Source organism: Myotis daubentonii, chromosome 6 (assembly GCF_963259705.1).
Source record: "Myotis daubentonii chromosome 6, mMyoDau2.1, whole genome shotgun sequence".
Classification (NCBI taxonomy): domain Eukaryota; kingdom Metazoa; phylum Chordata; class Mammalia; order Chiroptera; family Vespertilionidae; genus Myotis; species Myotis daubentonii.
The window spans coordinates 90,513,327-90,533,991 of NC_081845.1; the positions used below are offsets into that span (position 1 = coordinate 90,513,327).

The following is a 20,665-nucleotide window of genomic DNA, read 5'->3' on the forward strand; positions in this document are numbered from 1 at the left end:
ATTACTCCTTTGGTATTATGCCAGCATTTGTGATGACTATTAATAAATCACAAGGACAAACTCTAGACAGAGTAGGAATATTCCTACCTGAACCTGTTTTTGCACATGGTCAGTTATATGTTGCTTTCTCTCGAGTTCAAAGAGCATGTGACGTTAAAGTTCTAAATACTTCATCATAAGGGAAATGAGTCAAGCACTCTGAAAGTATTTTCACTCTTAATGTGGTGTACAGGGAGATATTAGAATAAGTTTAATCACTTTATCAGTCATTGTTTGCATCACTGTTGTTTCTATATCATATTTTTGTTTTCATATCATGTTTTTGTTGTTTTTATATCATGCCTCTGTTGTTGTTATATCCTTTTTGTTACTGTTTACTTATTAATACATTTATATATTATTTTCATATACATTTTACTAATTTCCTTTCATCTCTCACACTTCTATTATAGAGAAAGGGCAAATAGCAATATTAAAATATTTCCTCTAATTCCCTTTTAATGTGCACAAATTTTGTGCATTGGGCCACTAGTTTCTAAATAATAGAAAAGTTTTACTGATGAATGATTGCCTGTATCTCCAAATCAGATAATCTTACCAATGGTATGCAAACAAGAATGTTGGTAATGAGAAGGAATCTAAAAGGTGATAATTTGGGTCATTGCAACACTCCCAATTGATTAGGAAGCACAGTGGTCTCAGGAGATTACCTTTAGTCAGTGCAGCTAACTGGAGGTGGGAGTTGTAACACGAAAGAGAACATGGTGACATCTCCTTGGTAAACCAGGCAGAAGAGCTCTGCCACTGGGGACGGAGGCTTCCTGGGATTGGGTGACTAGTGAAATGAAGTCCTAAAGAGACAAATCTCTTGTTGCAGATTGACTCCGCCCTCTCTCATCAAACTTTTGTCGGGGATTCCCTTTCTTTCCCCAGTCCTGGAAGTGTATTGGGGCAAAAGAGGCAGGCGGGAGGGAGAGTAGATAGGGATTCCCTCAGGCCACTGAGGACATTTCACAGCATCCTTATGTTTTCCCTTTGTTCAGGTTATTACTTTGGGACTGTGATGATCGGAGCTACAGCTACTACATTGAGGTTTCCACCAACCAGCAACAGTGGACCATGGTGGCCGACAGAACTAAAGTCTCCTGCAAGTAAGTGACATCCTTTGAGGGATGTGTTCCAATTTAAAAAGCCTTCCCAGTGGATTCAGAAGGTTCCAATGAAGACTCATAGAATCACTAGATTATATCTTATTTTGAAATTCGAAACATTCTCATGATCCTTTACTTCAGTTTTGACTATTAAGTACTTAGATGAGAATTTACTTTATATGACCAAACAAGCTCTCCTTATTTTGGGATTTGAACTTGATTTTTGAAAATGGCATGTACTAATAAGCAGGGGGAAATATATTTCCCATATACAATTCTGTCTTGTGTCCTCCCCCCACATCCCACACTACCCCTTTAGGACTTTTTCTCCCCTAGAGAATTTTGCTGATGCAATACAGTTCAGTCATTATTCTGGGACTCTGTCCTGTTCCCCACCCTCATACCATTCTCAGGGTTAGCTTTAAATACTTATCTCTGTGTTCCCTACGCTGTTACCCAAACTAAGGAAAGTTTGTACCTTAGATTCTTTATAGGCGAACAGGGGCATCTCATGCATAGGGCATTGGGGCTGTTTGAGCTGACCTGCTGTGGGGGAGGCTAGGAGTCAGGATTCTGCTAGTTCTGACCAGCCTAGACTCATGCCTGGAATGAACATGTACATGTGTATATACCCATGTAACTACCACTCAGATTGAAATGAGCATTTAGACCAGTAGTTCCAACGTGGGGCACATGCCCCACAGGGGGGCAATTTGATTTTTAAGGGAGGCAATTCACGAATGAGTTATTAACAGTGATTTTTTTGCATTTCTTATGATTCCAGGGGCCTCATATATAGTATATAAATATATATTATGACATATTTATGCATTTCAGTTCTTTATTATATGTTTTAAAACTTTAGTTGCTATTTTTTCATATCACTTCATATTATTATTATTATTATTTTAACAATTTCTTAGTGATTTCTTCCTCAGTACTTCAACTGTCCTTGTGTTCTTTTTTTTTTTTTCTTTCATGGATGCCATGTTCTTTGGAAGTTTGTTTAGACCAAGTTAATGGCCTTTTAGGCTTCCTCCACGTGAATAGCAGTTCACTTTTTGAAATAATAAGAATTATATGTCATGAGGGCAGGCATCAGATTTTAGAGATGCTTAGGTGGGGCATGGCCAAAAAAGGTTGGGAACCCCTGGTCTAGATGGTTCCTTCATACCCTTTACCAGTCATTACCTGAGAAGAGCTCAGTACTTTTCTATGTAGAGCCAAATTATCTGAGGAGAAAATAATTCACATACCATAAAATTCACCCTTTTAAATCATACAATTCAGTGGTTTTTAGTATATTCACTATGCAGCCATAACTACTATTTAATGTTTTAGATAATTTTCATCACACCCAAAAGAATCCTACCCAGTAGTAGACTCCCATTTCCCTCCAGCTCCCTCAGCCCCAGCACCCAATATTCTACTTTCTATTTCTATGGGTTTGTATATTCTGGATAGTTCATATAAATAGAATCATAAGGTAAGTGATCTTTTGTTCCTGGCTTCTTTCAGGTATAGTTTTCAAGGTTTGTTCATGTTATGGCATGTATCAGCACTTCATTCTTTTTAATGGCTGAATAATATTTCATCATATGGAGATCTAGATCACATTTTGTTTATCCATTCATCATTTTATGAACATTTGAATTGTTTTACTTTAAAATATATATATATATATATTTATTTCAGAGAGGAAGGGAGAGGGAGAGAGAGATAGAAACATCAATGATGAGAGAGAATCATTGATCTGCTGCCTCCTTCACACCCCCTACTGGGGACTGAGCCTACAATCCGGGCATGTGCCCTGACAGGGAATCAAACTGGTGACCTCTTGGTTCCTGGGTCAACGCTCAACTGCTGAGCCACACCTGGCTGGGCTGAATTGTTTTACTTTTAGACTATTATATATAGTGCTACTTTGAACATTCTGGTACAAGTCTTTGTGTGAATGTATGCTTTCAGTTCTCTTGGGTATATACCTAGAACTGGAGTAGAATTGCAGGGTGATACGGTTTAAGTTTTTGAGGAACTACCCAACTTTTCCACAGCAGCTGCACCATTTTGCATTCCTACCAGCAATGTATGAGGATTCCAGTTTCTCCACATTCTTCCCAGTACTTATTATTGTCTGTCTCTTTGTTCATAGCCATCCTAGTGGGAGTGAAGTGGCATCTCATTGTGGTTTTGATTTGTATTTTTTTGATGGCTAATAATGTGGAAAATCTTTTCATGTACTTTTTGGCCACGATTTGGTAATAGTTTTAATGATGGTTATTTGATGCAATTTCTGACACCCTCACCATTATTGTAGTATTATCATATAGCATATTTATATTGGTTAGGGCAACACTTGCTACTGTAACAAATAGTGACTTCAACATTTCAGTGGCTTAACACAGTAGTTTATTTCTCAGTCATGTAACAGTCGATGTGGGTGTTTCTGGCTGTCAAGTGGCCTCCACAGGTGATGATGGAACCCAGCCATCTTCCTTCTGTGGTTCTGCCCTCTCCTAGGGCCTCATCAGCATCACCTGCACCTAGCTGGCAGATGGGGAAAGAACAGAGAGAAGGTATTTCTGGTTCTGAACAACTGGGCCTGGGCATAGTGAACATCCCTTCCACTTGCATGACCCAAGAGAGAACTAGTCAGTTGCCATAGTCACTCTAGTAGGACTGGGAAATATGGTCACTTCTGGCTGGGCAGTGTCTTCTCAGTGGAGCACAAATCTTGAAGTCATCTCTGGCATAGCATAAGAAAACTAATAATTGTTTAATAACTAGTATTCAGTACTTTGCATATTTTATCTCATTTTGTCCTGAATACAGAGCACCTGTGGCATAGCTCTTTCTGCTGTACTGCATCGCCTCCTAGCATTCATTAGTAGAGAGCTAAACCAAGACAGATGATGAAAACTGGTAAATGGAGTGTTTCCAAGCTCTATGAACCCTTTTTATACAAGAGGAAGGCCTTTTTATACAAGTGGTGTTTTAGTGGTTGAGCATAAACCTATGAATCAGGAGGTCACGGTTTGATTCCACATGCCGGGTTGCTGCGGGCTTGATCTCCAGTAGGAGGTGTGCAGGAGGCAGCCTAGCAGTGATTCTCTCTCATCACTGATGTTTCTCTTTCTCCTCCCTTCCTCCCTGAAGTCAAGAAAAGGTACATTAAAAAAAAAAGAGGGAGGCCTTCAAGGCCCATGAACAGCTGCCCATTTGTCTTTCCATAGTCATTGCTTATTGGGTGTACAGCTCACAGGCCATATCCTCTGCTTCCTCAAAGCTTGACACATCTGGTTACAATCACCCATCTCTTCTGTCACTTTATGTGTTACAAATTGAATTCTTCACCTTCTTCACCTCTTTCTTTCTTATTTTAAGGTATATTTTTATTGATTCCAGAGAGGAGAGACAGAGGGAGAGACAGAGAAACATCAGTGATGAGAGAGTCAGTCATGTGCTCTGACCAGGAATCAAACCATGACCTCCTGGTTCATAGGTCAAATGCTCAACTGAGCCACTTGGGTGAGGCGTCTCACCTCTTTCTTTTATGTTTCCCTGTTGAAGGTGTTATACAATGTTGGTTTTCTACAAGAATTGGCTGACTAACTACTGATTGAGATGTATCATAATAATTGTATACTTATTTAAATGGGGTTTTTCTTGATTCAAAAACCCATTCACTTATTAGGACCTTTCCCAGTAGCTTTGCATTAAAGTTATCAATATCTTTCTTTCCTCTTGTTTATTTTTCATTTCCATTACTTTATTGGATTTAAATAATTTATATGTTTTTAACTTTGTATATTAGCACTTAGATGCTACAGCAGGAAGTGTTTTAGAAATTACTAAATAGGTAATATATTAGATGAACAAGAGTAGTAGCAAGAAGGCAAGTGCCTGTTAACCCTCTTGGGATCATTGGAACCAACGGTTGTGGTTTTATGTTATAGGCATAACCACAGTGTACTGTCTTCCATTTTTGTGTTAGGTGTTAACTATAATAGAAAATATGCAGATAATAAAAGAAGAAAGCCTTTCCTTTTTAACTACTATACTCCAGAACAGTCCTCAAAGAGGATTCTATTAGCTTCAAGAATTGTAGCCTGCTTTTTATTGTAATAAAGAATGTGAGTCATGTTATAAATCAAGTTCTATAGGATCTTTACATCCTGCCTTAGATCCTGCCTTAATAGCATTCTGCCTAGTGAAAAAGTAATCAGAGGGTAGATTTTCACTGTCCTCTGAAAAATACCAGGGAATGAGATTCTCCAGTGTCTCCTGTAAGTCTCTCTGCTCTTGGGGGCTGGGGTGTGTGTGTGTGGGTGTTTCCTTTATTGGTATCTTAAGTTCTTTGCTTTTAGGATAAAGGCTCATTTTCTGTCTTGGATAACCCTGTTTGTGTATTGAGTGCTTTTGTTTTATCCCCAGTTTTATTGTGATGTTATTAATAAACAGCATTGTGTAAGTTTAGGATGTATAACATAATAATTTGATATATGTAACTATAATAATAAAAGCATAATATGCTAATTAGACCAGATGACCTTCCAGACAAAGCTGTGGAGGTGGGGGCCAAGGCCGAGGCAGCTGCCGCAGCTGCAAGGGCCAAGCCCCTTGCACGAATTTCTTGCATTGGGCCTCTAGTATATTATAAAATGACTAGGGGCCCACTGCATAAATTCGTGCACCTTGAAAGGAATTTTGAGCCGCGAGGCTGCAGTAGGCACAGGGGCATATCTCTGCCCATCCTCTGCGCCCCCGCCCAGCTCCTCCCGCAGCGGCCGCCCAGTCCCTTGTCTGCCGGCAGCCCCGCTCCCACTGCTGCCACTCCCATGCGCTGAAGACGCTGGCCCTGCTCACACCCGCTGAAGGCTTGGAGCAATTGGAGCTGGTGCCTACAGTGGGTGCGAGCGGGGCCGGTGCCGTCAGTGAGTGCGAGTGGCGGCTGCTGCCCCAATCACCCCTCAGGAGCAGGGGAGGTGCAGAAGTTCTCAGGGGCAATCAGGGCCAGCAGCTGCCACTCGCACCGCTGATGGCACCGAGCAATCAGGACTGGCACCAGGCACCGGCAGTGGGTGTGAGCTGGGCTGGCACTAGCAGTGGGTGTGAGTGGCGAGTCTAGCGCCAGCAGCGGGTGCGAGTGGGGCCGGTGCCAGCAGCAGGTGTGAGTGCCGAGTGGGACCGTGGCACGCGGAGGCAAAGAATTTTCAGTAACCACCCGAGGCTCACCTTGATGGCAGCAATTGGCGCCCCGCCTTGGTCTGGTACCCCCGCTCACCTGCTCCACCATCCCGCCTGGCCAACGCCTGCCATGTTCTGAACAAGCCCCTGGTGGCCAGCATACGTCATAGTGACCAGTTGTTCGGTTGTTCCGGTTGTTCCACCGTTCAGTCTATTTGCATTTTAGCCTTTTATTAGATAGGATTACCACAATAAGTTTAGTTAACATATCTTACCACCTCACATAGCTACAATTATTTTCTTGTGATGAGAACTTTAAAGATCTATTCTCTTAGCACTTTCAAATACTAATCATTATTGTTAACTGTAGTCATGAGGTTGTTCATTACACCACTGGAACTTACTTCTCTTAAAACTGGAAGTTTGTACCTTTGACCACCTTCACCCATTTTCCTTACCACCGCCCCGCCCCACTGCCTCTGGCAACCACCAATCTGTCCTGTTAATTTGAGTTCATTTTTGTTTGTTTTTTTAGATTCCACACATGTAAGTGAGATCATTCAGTATTTGTCTTTTCTCTCTCTGACTTATTTTACTTAGTATAATGCACTTAAGGTTTATCTGTGTTGTCTTAAATATATTAACAGATTTTATAAAATTATTTTTTGCCCTTTTTTTACATAATCTAATCCTGTACCCTTTAACCTTATTTCAAAAATCTTCGTTTTCCAATTTTTGATTCCTTTCTCTACTGTCCTCTAAATTGTTGAACCCTAAATCTATGTCAATACAGTACATATGATACAGATATCAGTCTTTTTATTATCAATGTAAAACATGCACGTTGAAAATTAGTGTAGACAATAACAAAAATATGTGAAAAGTAAAATTTTGCCTTTTTATCTTCTGTTCCATTCCTCAGAAATAGCTGGCTTTGACTGTTTTTGTCTTTGTTTTTGTAACTTCTCAATTGTACATAATATTTTACATTTATTTATTTAATTAACTTATCAGCTTTACTAACATCTTGCTTATAAAAATGAGGAATTTAGCTTACTTAACCTTCCTTATTTTTGTTAGTTATTTTTTTTAGTTCTGCTATTACTTACCTTTTTAAACTAAACAATATACTTAAATCTCTATTTTTTGATCCATCAATTGTGGACAGTATTTCTTGACTCTCTACTGTGTTAATAAAGAAATTAACCTTTCCTTCATTTCTCCTGCCTCTCCCCATTTTCTGATAGCTGTCCCACCACCCTGACATTATACTAGTAAAGATATCTGATACTTATTTTATATTCTGTAACTTATAGTTAAATATTCCATGTGTTAAGTATAAATTTATCCTGAAAGGGAAAAACCACTAATAACTCAATAAAAGATTCTGATCTTATAAATATTGTCCACTGTAGATCTGTGGTGAGAGACATATTTTGTCACTGAACTTGTACCTGCCTTGGAAGAATTGCACTGTGTTCAGATCAAGTAGAGTTGATTTTCTTACAGGTGCTCAGAATTATTCCACAGATAATAAATAGCTTCCTATTAGCCAGATTTCTGGAGTTCCTAGTTGCCTTTTTTATTTTTTTCTGTTTCAGAAGCTTCTGTTTGGTCATTGTTTAATCTTTTGAACAGACTGCTTCCTAAGCCTACTCTACAGCTGTGATCCTAAAATTTCTTTTGCTTTTGTATTTGGGTTGGTTCCACTGTTTCTCAGATTTTTTTTTTTCTTTTGTGGAATGTGGATACAGGGTTAGCAAAACCCCTTTTTTCTCTGTAGGAGATATTGACCTGGGACCCAGTTGGTTATCTTTCTAGATTGTTCTTCTGGAAACCTTATAGATGTAGAATGTCATCTGTGCAATTTGGCACTATTGCTTGTGATAAAAAATTACCCCTGATTAGTAAATTGCACCTGGCCAGGGAGGACTTATAAATATCTTCTCAAAAATCGTAGCTTTGGATTTTCTGAGTGTGCTCACTTTTCTGAGTGTGCTGCCTTGTCCCTCATGAAAATTCTGGGATCTGTTTATGGAGCTATTAGAGATAATGGTTTGGAATATGAGGCTTCTAAGCCAGAGTGGCTCCACACCTGCCCAGTGTGAGTCTTATACATTCTCACCTGAGCTGTCACCTGCATGCCAGCAGGAATAGCTCCTGTACAGTTGTGTAGACTACTACAGGGATTCCCCCACCCTAAGGAACAATGCCTGCTGCTACTCTAGTGGCATGCTGTGTTTCCTGTTCTCTCTCCTGGGTGAGTCTGAAGCCAAATATGACTTCTTAGGTCTTTGTTAAGAAGACCACTAATGGGTATTAACAGAGTGAATCTGGAGGTAATTTTTTTTTCCAGAAAGGGAATGTGGAAAGCAAATTTTCAGAATTTTACATGGCTGAAACATAATTTGCATATAGAATTCAGTTCCTTTATAACTTGAAAGCTTGGATATATTGCCATCTAGCATTAAATCTTGCTAAGAAGAAATCTGGTGTAATCTGATTCTTATTCATTGTAGTAATTTATATTTCCTGATAGAATCCCTTAGGATCTTCTCTTCATCCTTGGAGTTCTTAAATTTCACAATGATATGGCTGTATTTGGGTAATTTTTTGTCACCCTGCCCACTTTGCTTCAATATGGAAATCTGCCCGTTCTCCTCAGGTTTATGAATAGTTCATCCACCTACCATTTTCTAGAAATTCAACAAAACCTTGATTTGCTAATATCCTTCCATCTAGTTTGCAACACCTTTATGAATGTATTCTCTTTGTATTTCTTTGATGTCACCTCACTGGGTCCCAGGAAGGGAGAAAGTTTAATGCACCTGCAGTGTCCGCCATTTTGAACTGAATTCCCCAAAGTGCTGCTGATGCTCCCTGACCCATGCCCTTCCCTTCCCTTCCGTGAGTCTGGCTGCATGTCTCCCATGTATACAGCTGTCTGGTTTCCTGCCGGTGTGTGCTCCTTAGCATATTAACCTCATTGTGTTTATTTTAACCATTTCTTCACTTTGTTGTGGTCCCATTGACTGATAATTCTGTCTGCCAAAGTGTTAATGACCTCAGCCATCATCTGTCCAGCACTAACCTTGGAAAACATTTTGGGAAATATAAGTGATTAGATATAATGAATTGGGTAATACTGAAATTTTTCTTTTCCATTTGAGAATTCTGTGATTATTAGAATTGCCTACTATTTCTAGCTTTTAGCTGAATTTTTTCATAAACTATCTTCCTGCTAGACATACTATCCAAATTCCCTTTTAAGTAAGTTCTTAAGTGTTCATTACAAATGATGTTGTAAGGCCCTGTCTGGTGTGGCTCAATATGTTGTAGTGTCATACCGTGCACCAAAGGGTTGTGGGTTTGATTCCCCTTCAGGACACATACCCAGGTGGCAGGGTCGAGCCCTGGTCAGGAAGTGTGTGGAAGACAACCAGTTGTACCTCTCTCTCTCTCTCTCTCTCTCTCTCTCTCTCTCTCTCTCTCTCTCTCTCTCTCGCGCGCGCTTCCGCTCTCTCTCTTGCTCTCACTTTCTCGCCCCTCCCTCCCTTCCTCTGTCTCCAAAATCAATCGAAGCATGTCCTTGAGTAAATATTTTTAAAAAAAGATGTGTGAAGAGTTTTTAATTTAAGAAAATACTTACATAATAAGGTTTTTTAAAGCAAGGTACAAAATTATGGAAGTATTATCATAAGTAGGAAATAAAATTATGGAAGAAGAAAACCAGAAGGAAATAGGCTAAAATGTTAATAATGACTGCCTCTGTGTATTGGGGTTATGGGACTTATTTCTAGTTTTCTACATTTTTGGCCAACTTATATGTATTTCTTTTAAAATAAAAAAGAAAACTTTATTTGAAAGAGGGTTTTTTCTTGCTGCAGCCATGATTGTTTTGTAGACACTTGTTCTTCCCAGAGCAGCATATGCAGCAGAGTGGCATGGTTTATTCACAGTCAGCAATAAATTAAATAAATTAAATAAATGCTCTTCATAGCAATCTCCTAGCAGCTTTTCAGAACCTTGCCACTTACCCGAGCACAAGTTGTGCTTCCCTGAAAAGGACACCTGAGCCACATTTTCCTGTGCTTCTCCCTTGGGCCTCTTAGAGCCGGTTCTCTGATGCTTCCTCTGCTCGCCTTTCCCCGGGAATTCACCAGTCTCTTTCCATGTGGCTCCCCCTCTCAAAGGGCCTGGCCTACTTGAGACCTTGGAGCATCATTGTGGATTAGGCAGTTCCTACAGCATGCTCCCCTGCGCCTTCCCTGAGAAGCACTTGGACAGTCTGTGTCACCTGCAGGGGCAGCTGTGGGGGCAGCTCGTCTGCTCACTGGTCTTCAGCATGATGGCACTCGTATCTGAGCAGCAGTGCGTGCCCCTCGCTGACTACTGCCATTTTGTCCTGGGGAAGGTCAGCGTTCTGTTCTGGGGTTGGTTTCTGTAGCTGGTTCTGTTTATTCACTAGGAATCTTAGAACAAGGAGTTGTGTTTCTTTTTCTGAGTGCTGCAGTGTTGAGGGCAATGAAATAAATTAAAAGTGGAGATTTACAGCCTCAGTAAACTCTTCCAAAGTATAGCAAGATTGAAAAACAGTGCATTTAAATCTAAACTATTTACCTTACCTGCGATTTCCTGCATCTTTTTTGCCATTGTTAGTGATAAAGTTGAGGAAGCTTTTCTTCCGCCAGCTTTGTTTCTTAGCCTGACACTTAATAAAGTGAAAATCTTGGGTTGGTGCCAGGAGGTCACTGCTAATCGTGCAACCTGCGGGTTGTGTGCAGAGGGCTTGGGGTCATTAATGTGATGCAATGAAAAGAAAGTGGTTTTTAAAAGAGGAAATGTCTTCACCATTGAGACTGCTGATGAGAGGAAGTTCATTTTTAATGTCAGTTTCAGTTTCCAGGATGGGACTGGAGCTCTTGACTGTCACGTAGGCTGGTACTGAAATATTACTGCTTCTTGCAAGTCTCTGCTGTGGGAAGAGATGCTGCTCTCCTCAGGTCCCCTTCCCTGTGTGATTGGAGGACTGTACTAGCTTGTTCCTTCTTGAAGTGTGAGCCAATTAATGGGCTCTGGTTGTGTAATTGTCACTTCTCAAATGTTCAGGGAGATTTTATTTTTCTCTTCTCACACTTAATTCCATTTTTCTACATAGCATCTGACAGTAATGAAAAAAGCCAGTCATGTTCTTTCCTGTGTTTAATTTTTAAAGGGCAAACATTGCTGTTAATTTTGTCAAAAGGTTTAGAACTTGAACGGTAAAGGAGCGTGTAACTGTAAGAGGAATGGCAAAAAATGAAAATGGGAAACTAACAGAATTTAGATAAAGTGCATGCGTGCACACACAGACACACGCACACACAGAGGACACTAGACAGACTCTTGTGTTATGATGAGATGTCAGAGCTTGCCCTGTAGAAGGCATCAGTAGGGAGTCAGTCACTCATACCTACACATCTAGACAAGGGACTTATCTTCTGTCCCGCAGAAAGTTTTTATGCAGAAATTTACCCATATATTGGAAGCCAGGTGGAAAGTAGATTTTGATGCTAAGTACGTGACCTGAGTTGTAAACGTAGAGCTATCAGCAGGTTCTGTCAACCACCAGTGGAGAGGTTCCTCCCACCCAGAACATTTGACAGATGAAGGAGCTGGGAAGAAATGAAGTCCTGTCAGTGCACAGATGATCAGGAGGGAGAGGCCCAGAGCTCCCCCTCTCCTTCCTGCTTCATCCAGGAGCCACCTCATTCTCTGATACCTGTTATAAGTAAAATGAACCACACCTCAATAAACTTTCCCAGTGAGCGGGGTGAGCACACTTAAAATGTGCATGGTCAGAAAGATTTTTCTTTTATTATGAAAATAGCTTTCATATTAGTATTACATTCCAATGACAACAAATCAAGACCACACCAGTGCAACTGCCATCATCTTTCTCCTCTCTATCCACTCTCTAAACTGCCCCTCACATGTCTGTGCTCAAGTTTGCTCGCTGTGGCCAGAGTGTCGCTTTTCAAGCTCAGCTCTGTATTATACCTGCTAAGACCCCTCACTGGCTCCTCGCTGCTCTCTAGATAAAGACCAGCATTCTTCAGGTGGCCTGGAGTGCCTGCACAATCTGGCCCCATCCTGTATCTCCATACTCATCCTGATTCACTGTCCCTGCTCACGCCAACCTGGCTTCCTCTCTCCTGCTCCACATCATGCTGCACCTTCCCAGAGCCTTTGCACACACCATGGCCTCTGTCTGGAGCCCTGACCCCGGCCCTTTGTCTGGTTAATGCCGTTATCTTTCTGTTCTCAGCTCAAGGGCCAGTTTCTTAGGAAAGTCTGTGCTGACCACCCATCTCAATCTGATCGCTTGTTATTCCCTCTCGTTGAACCAAGCTACTTTCCTTCACAACTCACATCAGTTTGCAATGACCCTTTGTTTAGTGTGGTTATTGTATGACTGTTGTTGTTTTTTCCCACTAGACTGGAAGCTCCATGAGAGCAGGGATTTGATCTGTCTTACCCATTCTTGTCCATGATAGCCTAGCAAGGACCTTAACACTTGTATTGAATGAATGAATGAATGAATGAATGAATAAATGAATGAATGAATGAATGAATGAATGGTAAGTGCTACCACTCTGGTGTCCAGTCATGCATACATGGTTTCATTTGTCCTGCTACTAGAACTGTTGTCATCACAGAACTCAATTAGAAAGTCTGTCCATCCCAGCTCACATGCTGGCACGTGGAGCAAGGCAGAGTTTGTGAGAGAATAAAAGTTGCTTATTGCCCTGATAATGTAGTCCTTATAGACTAGGAATGTGTCTTCCCAAGTTATCTATTAATCCATTATTGGTCTATCATCCTGATTCACTTACAGCCTTATTCATAACACAGGTTTAATCATTGTCAAAGGTTCGTTTTTCTCTGGTCTCCGCATCTGTCCTTGCCCCTCAAGTTAATGACTTGGATCCTCCAGTAACTGTGTATCAGTTACCATTATCTTTACTTTTAACCACTCTTAGAGAAAGTTAAGTTTTTCTTGATGGAGAGGCCAAGTGCTTTAAAAACTGTTTGCCAGGTTAATATATTTCCATTGCTTCTCTGGATGTTCAGAGTGAAAGGTTAAAAAAAAAAAGCTGGCCTTAATCTCTGGTGAGGAACTCTAAGCCACATGCCAAGGCACCCTGGGTACCTGCCCAGCAGGTAGGTAGAATCTGTCCAACGGAGCACACTCCTCTCTGGCATCCTGGGGCTCTGGGTCCCTTCAGCCCCAGCACTGTCCCGTGACTAAGCCTGGGTTAACCCCTTTCCGAAGATAGGCTCTGCCAACAGAGCAATGCAGTCTGCTCCTCCATGGGCCTCGGGTAGTTGTCACAGAACCCTACTGTAGGCACGCAAACTGAGCACATAGAAACACCACAACAACAGTCGTCATAGAAATCCTTTTTAAAAATGTTGCCGAAACTGGTTTGGCTCAGTGGATAGAGTGTTGGCCTGCGGACTCAAGGGTCCCAGGTTCGATTCCGGTCAAGGGCATGTACCTGGGTTGGGGGCACATCCCCAGTGGGAGATGTGCAGGAGGCAGCTGATCGATGTTTCTCTCTCATCGATGTTTCTAACACTCTATCTCTCTCCCTTCCTCTCTGTAAAAAATCAATAAAATATATATTAAAAAATAAAAATAAAAATAAAAATGAATGTTCAGCATGCACATCTGCAAAGGAGGAAAGTCAAGCCTATTAGGAAGGTCAGTGTAGTTTTGATCATATCGTCTTAAAGTGACCTGCCTCAGTTTGTCTCTGGGTCCTAGCAAGAAGCACTGTCTGGGTAATCATGCAGGGATTAATGCGGCCTCAAGTGTATGTCAGAGCGCTACAGGCTTGTGTTTCCTTCCTAAGTTAAAAAACAGAAAAAGGGGGAAACGTGTTCCTCTAATTTAGGGGTCCGCATGCACATAGAATCGGAGTTTAGAGCTGAAAAGGCACTCTTCCTTGACTCGGGTGTAATCTCATCCATTCGTGAGTTCCATTAAACCTTGGCCCCTTCTAGAATGGCTTCTCAAACTCAGCTTGTCTGAGACTAAGGTCATTGTCGGTTCCCCATGCAGCAGCTCCTCCTCCTTGGTGTCCCGCCTGTGTTGGTGTAGCCCTTCCCTGGGCATCTCTCCCTCTCTGACTCTCCTTTTCTTGCCCTCACAGCCTGTCAGGTAGCACATCATCTCTTGAATGCCCTTTCGCCCTCTACTTCACCTGCATGTGTTTCAGACCTCCACACCTCCCTCCCAGAGGACTGCCGCAGCCTCTAACGGATTTCCTTGGGTGTGTACTCCGTGTGCACCTGGTGCTGTTTTTGTGCCTGGACACTGTTGCTGGGCTGGTTGGCTTATCCCTCCCCGCTGCAGGCACAGGGAGGTCTGCTGAGAAAAGCCTCAGACCCTTCCTGAGTCATCTGCTGTCTCCCTGTCGCCAGCTTTCCCCAAGCAGCTTGTTTTCAATATTCTGCCCCACTGTTGGATCTCATGTCCAGATTTCAAATATAAAATTACCATGTCTCTCTCTCACCAAACTTTCTAACCTTTATCTCTTTAATTCTTTCCTGAAGGGTATCCAACTTTCCTTTCAGTCTGGCCCAATTACTATTGCCAAACAAGTCCATACTTTAGACCAGCTAATTATCTTTATTTCCACTTGTTGATCTTCAAATCTCTGTTAGTCCTCTAGTCCCTTCCAAACACAAGTAACGGCTCTGTCAGCTGAATGACCATCTTAATTTGTTTGCATATAACTTGGTAATATTCACTTTTTCTTGGCTCTCTTTCAGAGAAGGAAGGAGTAAGGGGCTAGGCTGGAAGGACGTTTGATTGTTAAAGATCCAGCCATCTTTCAAGGTGCACTGGATTGACCCCCTTGGAAGTACAGGGCCAGATTTCCCCAGAGTAGCCTCTAGCAAGTCGGGCTATATTCAGGCACATGGCCCAACCAACTCTGATTCAGTCTGCTATCTGTTAAGTGACCCTGGTAGGTAGAGGCCACTCATGAGGGAGAATACTGAGAAGGAAGGAAGACATTTCTCCTCTGAAGAAACTTAACAAGATATACACATTCTGAACATTTGGGAACCATGTCATACACACACAGTGTAAAATACAAACCAGGGTCCGATAAGCATAAAATATGGTAACTGAGAGTACCTTGGAAATCCTAGTCCAGGCCTCTCACTGTGCAAATGAGAATTTGAGAGAGGCCGCAGGTGCCTTTCCCAGGTTCTCTCCTGGTGGAGGGTCCAGATTAGAACCCAGATGTCCTGGTTCTGAGTCTGTCTCCCAGAATTTTGCATGAGCTATATAAAACCAGGTATGGGCTGTGAGAATGTGTACGTGATTAGAATATGGCATGGAGTTAGATAGTTCTTCTGAAAAGAAGCATTTTGAGCCCAGCCACCTGCTACTGGCCAACATTGTAGCAGGAAAACTGGTGATTTCCCAGCCAAAGGAACCTGTGAAGTTCAGATTTAAAAATTACATAAAGGAACAAATCAGATAGACTCATCTTCCAAACGTTCTGATGAAAACCGTAGATTATAGATATATTACTCTTACATTTGCATGTGATTTCCTACCTTGTCACTACTACTTGCTCCACAAACTATATTGTAATTCATTCTTTAAAAATCAGTTTTTAAAGTATAGAGACTATACTTTACACCAGTGGTCAAGTCCAGATTGCCTAGGGCTTCATTATCCAAGCTGTAAAGTATATTAGCCTCTGCTTTTCTTCCCTTTCCTTCCTGTTGCCTACTTTAAAAAAATGTCATCACTCTGTCCATTAGGCCATTTATTAGAGTGTTTCCTCCTATCAAAAGAGACTTGCATATGTGTTTTTCCCCTGTGTTAAGCCAAGATCCATACAGCATATTTTCTCCACAGTTGACATTTTCTTTTCACAATCCCTTGAAGTGGAATATAAGTGAATTTCACCATGGTGTTGTAAATTTTGTACTGAGTATCAGTAATAAACATTTCTTGCAAAGTTTTAAAGTGTCGTTTCAGACTGGTGATCATCTGGAATTGCACACATTAACCAGCTGCTTAGGAGGGAGTTAACAAGTGTTTTCTGCTCATACACTTTTCACCTCTTTATTCAGATTTATACAACAATCCAGAGCCCACGTAATAAACCTTACCCAGCAAAAGAATGCTTGTACTCTTAAGTAATGGGCTTGGCAGTCTTGACCTGGGAGGGGTGAGGAGTCACCAAACCCACCCTTCTACCTTCAGGAGAATTGCACATTAAACTTGTCTGAGAGCTCCTGATTTTCCTCTAGGGACAAAGCCTGGGTGATAGTCCTTGCTTCCTCATCTCCTCTCTGAGCCTTTAAGTATAAATTTTTTAAGCGGGCTGATCCTCAGGCAAAGGAGGGAAGCAGTGTTGGTACTGCTGCTTGTAGATGGAAGTAACTTGTGTATAGTGTTCTTTTTTCTTTCCTGATTCTCTAGGGAGTTGCTGAATTCTCTCTAGAATTTGGCAGTGGATGTATAGGCTTAATAGAAATTCTGACTGCTGGAGCTTTGTAATGTATAGTCCTTTCTCTGGGGTATGTTGGGGGCGGGGAAGGAAGGGCTCATGGAAGGACTTATTTACTTGTTTTACATTTCTGAATCTTCTGAATTTATTTCTCCTAGTTAAAATGAGAATCAGAACTATGCTAATCTAATGTTAAGATCACATTCTCACAGCACCGTTGAGCCCTCGATCATAGCTCTGCCTGTTTGTGGCTGCTTCATGTAGACCAGTAAAGGCCTCAGAGGCACAGGATGTGATTACATTGCCCCCTGAGGATGGAGAGCCACATGACATTAAGTAGTAATCAAGTTTTTGGTAAGACATGGCATGTATTGTGCCTACAATTACAAATGCACTCATTTTTAGATTTCTAATCTGATATTCAAATTTATACATTCACATTGCATTAATATCACATTCTTACATTAATATCAATTACTGTTACACATTTCTGAGATGAGAAGGGAACACGGCACATACTCTTCTAAGCCTTCCTCTTTGGGGATGGAACAGCTGATCTTCTCAGTCAGTTTTCTCCTTTTGTTACTTCCTTAACTAAGACTAGTATTCAACTAATATTGAATGATTCCCCTGCTAAACCTCCAATGTGGGGCACGAGACCGAGTTAACTCAGAAACCTGCTGTATCCCTCCATGACCTTAACAGGCATATTTTGAGCCACTGCTCTAGGTCAGGCCCTGCTCTGGGGCTTCCCTCCTCTCATGGGCTCATGGGCTTTCCCTTCAGCTCAGGGCCAGTAGGGACTGGGAGGCCCTGACCCAGATGCAAATAGAGGCACTTGTGGGCTCCGACACACCTAGACAGACCTGATCTTCTCTGAGAGAATCAGTAGGGTAACATTTATGAGAGCAAGCAGCATGCAGAGCCTGGAAGCACAGACGGCAGAAGGGAGAGCTCGGGCTTGTAGATACATAGAGATCACTCCTTCTCCCCTCAGCCTGCTGGAGGGAAGCTCAAGTGTGCCTTAGAGCAGTGGTTGGCGACCACTGCCTTAGAGCACAGACCTTCCCAGAGACGGCAGGAGTGGAGTGCAGCCTGTGCCCTCGGCCCTCAGCCCTCGCCAGGCCACTTCTTGTTACCTTTGTGTTGGGAACAAGAGCCCGGCCACAGCAGCCTGCAGACGAGCAGGCTTTGTGGCAGGCTGTGCCTGTGCTCTGCTGCCCTCTCTAATAATGAGATAAGTGTGATGCTCACTTTGTAGTGAGCACTTGCAGTTTCTGTAAACTGTGTAATACCATGTAATAATCAGTAATTTTCCACTTACCCTTGATAACAGGAGATTTCTGCTTGGCATTTAGTGGTAGCCAAAATGTGGGTGGCTTTTCACCAAGATGATGAATTTTTCAGAGGCATCTTTCTTCACAAGATAGATCGGCAGGTTGTTTTCCAAGTGTGTCCAAAATGTGTAATGTCTAATCTTGCCTTTAAAACGTCAAAGTCAAATCAAATGGTTCTGAAGTAGCCATTTGTAATAAAACGACTATCTCCATTCTTCCGCTCGTTTCAGCTGTCTCCTGGCTGTGCTTTTCCTCAAGGGATTAGTAGCTTGAAGCTTAGCCCAATAGCTTAGATGATAAAACTGCCAAGTCTCGAGTTATTGTTTTAAATTTTCTGTAAGAGATTGTATCTTAAGTATAAAGTGAACTTGCCCAGATGACTTGATGCCCTTCCCTGAGAGAGGAAGGGTCACTGTGCTATGTGCTCTTCTCCCCTGAGCCTCACACTGTCAAGATTGGATGGCGTTCTTGCTCTGATTTTTTTTTTAATCATTGGAAAATACTTTTAGAAAAGAAACAAACATAAGCTTTACACTTTAATCCTCTCAACCTCTATTTAAATTTATCTCTTGACTTTATGTTGACAAATATTCAGAACCCATAAAATTCAGTGTTTTCCTGCCGGGGTCCAACCCCAGCGGGTCCAGGGGTCCCCAAAGGTGTGGACGGAGTCGGCGAAGAAGGAAGGACAAGGAGACAGGGTTCAGTTGATCAGCAGCCTAGCCCGGATCTCCAGCCAAGTTCTGGTCTGGATCTCCAGAGAGGTTCTGCTCAGATTCTCCAGCCAGGTTCAGTGGCCATGTTCTCTTGCTAGGCTCTGTCCAGATTCTCCAGCCAGGTTCAGTCACCAGGTTCTAGTCAGGCTCTCCTGCCAATTTCCACAGTCAGGTTCAGTCCAGGATCTATTGCCATGTTCTCTCCAGCGAAGTTCTTCTGTTTCCAGGCTCCGTGTAGGTTCTGTCTTCTGAATTCTGTCTCATGAGTTCTGTCTTCTTGATTCTGTTCTAAGTTCTGAGTGTTTCTGTCTTGTTACAACTGTATTTATACCAGTTGATTCAATCCTATCAATCTCTATTACAAAGGTTAGGGCGTTTCTTATCTCCATTCCAGGGAGAAAAGATTATGTAGTTTAAGCATGATTGTTCGTAGTTAAAGGGATTAATTACCGGCCTGGCACTTAGTTGAGGGGTTTTATTCCCTCCCTAACTTCAGGGGAAAATCCCTACCTGGGGAAAACAACCTTTCTCAGAGACCTTGGTTAAAACACATAGTGCCAAGAAGGTGAGCAAACATTTTAAGAACAGTATGCCATATATGCCAGGTCCCTTGAAACAGCAAGCATGGACCGGCTCCCGGCATTTTCCTGTAATCAATTAAGATTTCTTTTTCATTAGACTCTTCCCCTTTTCTGAGACATGGCTTGTGTTCTCTTTTCATGCCTTCCTGTGGGCCTCTTGGTCATCACTTACCCTTGCAGAGGCTTGAGCAAGCCCAGCAGCTGTTGATTTTGTGATGTTGGGGAGTCATATGAATCATGGTGATGGGAGTCCTGGTACTTCCACAGTCATTGGCCCCTGCCATTTATCTGTCACAGGCTGGCCTTCCTGCAGATTTCTGGCCTGGCACTTCGATGTGTGTGACTTTCTAAAACTAGGATATCAGTGAATGGTGTCAACTAAGAGGCAGAAGTTGCTTGAGCTGACCTCACATTTAAAAGATGATCGTGCCTTTTTGGCACAAAAGGTTGGATTTGTTCATGAGAATTATAGATTGATCCTCTCTGTGCAGAGCTCTGTACGGGGTTATGAAGAAAAGAGAAGATAGACCACTTCTCTGTAGTCTAGTTCAAAAGCAACATACACATCAAAAAAGACTCTCCTATCAGCTGACTCTTTCCTGGTGTCACCTAAAAAACAAACTGGAGTTGAATGATTGTTTACCTCTTGGGTCTGCTTAAAAGTTCATCCAAATACCAGAATAAGCCGTGGACAGTTTACGAAGACAGTTTATTAGATCTAAAAAGCAAACGAGTCACCTTCATAAAGTTAGCTTCCTTATGAGTGAGGTGCGGGAGAAGTTGTGCTTCCTGTGGCCCCACATCTGCGGTGTTGCTGGGAGAAAGTGCTTCTCATCCATTTGGCACTTTCATAGCCTCTTTGTGTCCCACACACATCATCTCAGTGGCAGGGCTTTCAGAAGCTATTGTTTTTCTCCCCTGAGGCGCCTAGCTGGAAAAGGCTCCTGTGAGTGTGGAACCCAATCAGCCTTCACAGGAAATGCACTGGCCCAGGTGAAAGCAGATTTCTAATCTAACACCAGTAGAACAACCCATTTTCTACCAAAGTCTCAGGAGGCCTAGCCTCACCGCTGCAACACTTTTTAGTTGTTTACTGGGGTTTGATTTTTGGCCCAGCATATTATCTTTTGGGGTTTATTTAGATCGACTTAATTAGAATTTATGGTTCTT

General features: G+C 42.0%; 1 protein-coding gene across 4 annotated transcripts in view; it reads left to right on the forward strand.

The window, feature by feature from the left end:
• Nucleotides 1-20,665, forward strand: part of BTBD9 (BTB domain containing 9) — a 454,016-nt gene that overhangs the window by 379,227 nt on the left and 54,124 nt on the right. For all 4 annotated transcript variants that reach the window (XM_059701796.1, XM_059701798.1, XM_059701797.1 and 1 more), the window contains exon 9: nt 1,044-1,151. In XM_059701796.1, the coding sequence (XP_059557779.1) occupies nt 1,044-1,151 (108 nt within the window). The remainder of the gene's footprint in view (nt 1-1,043; nt 1,152-20,665) is intronic.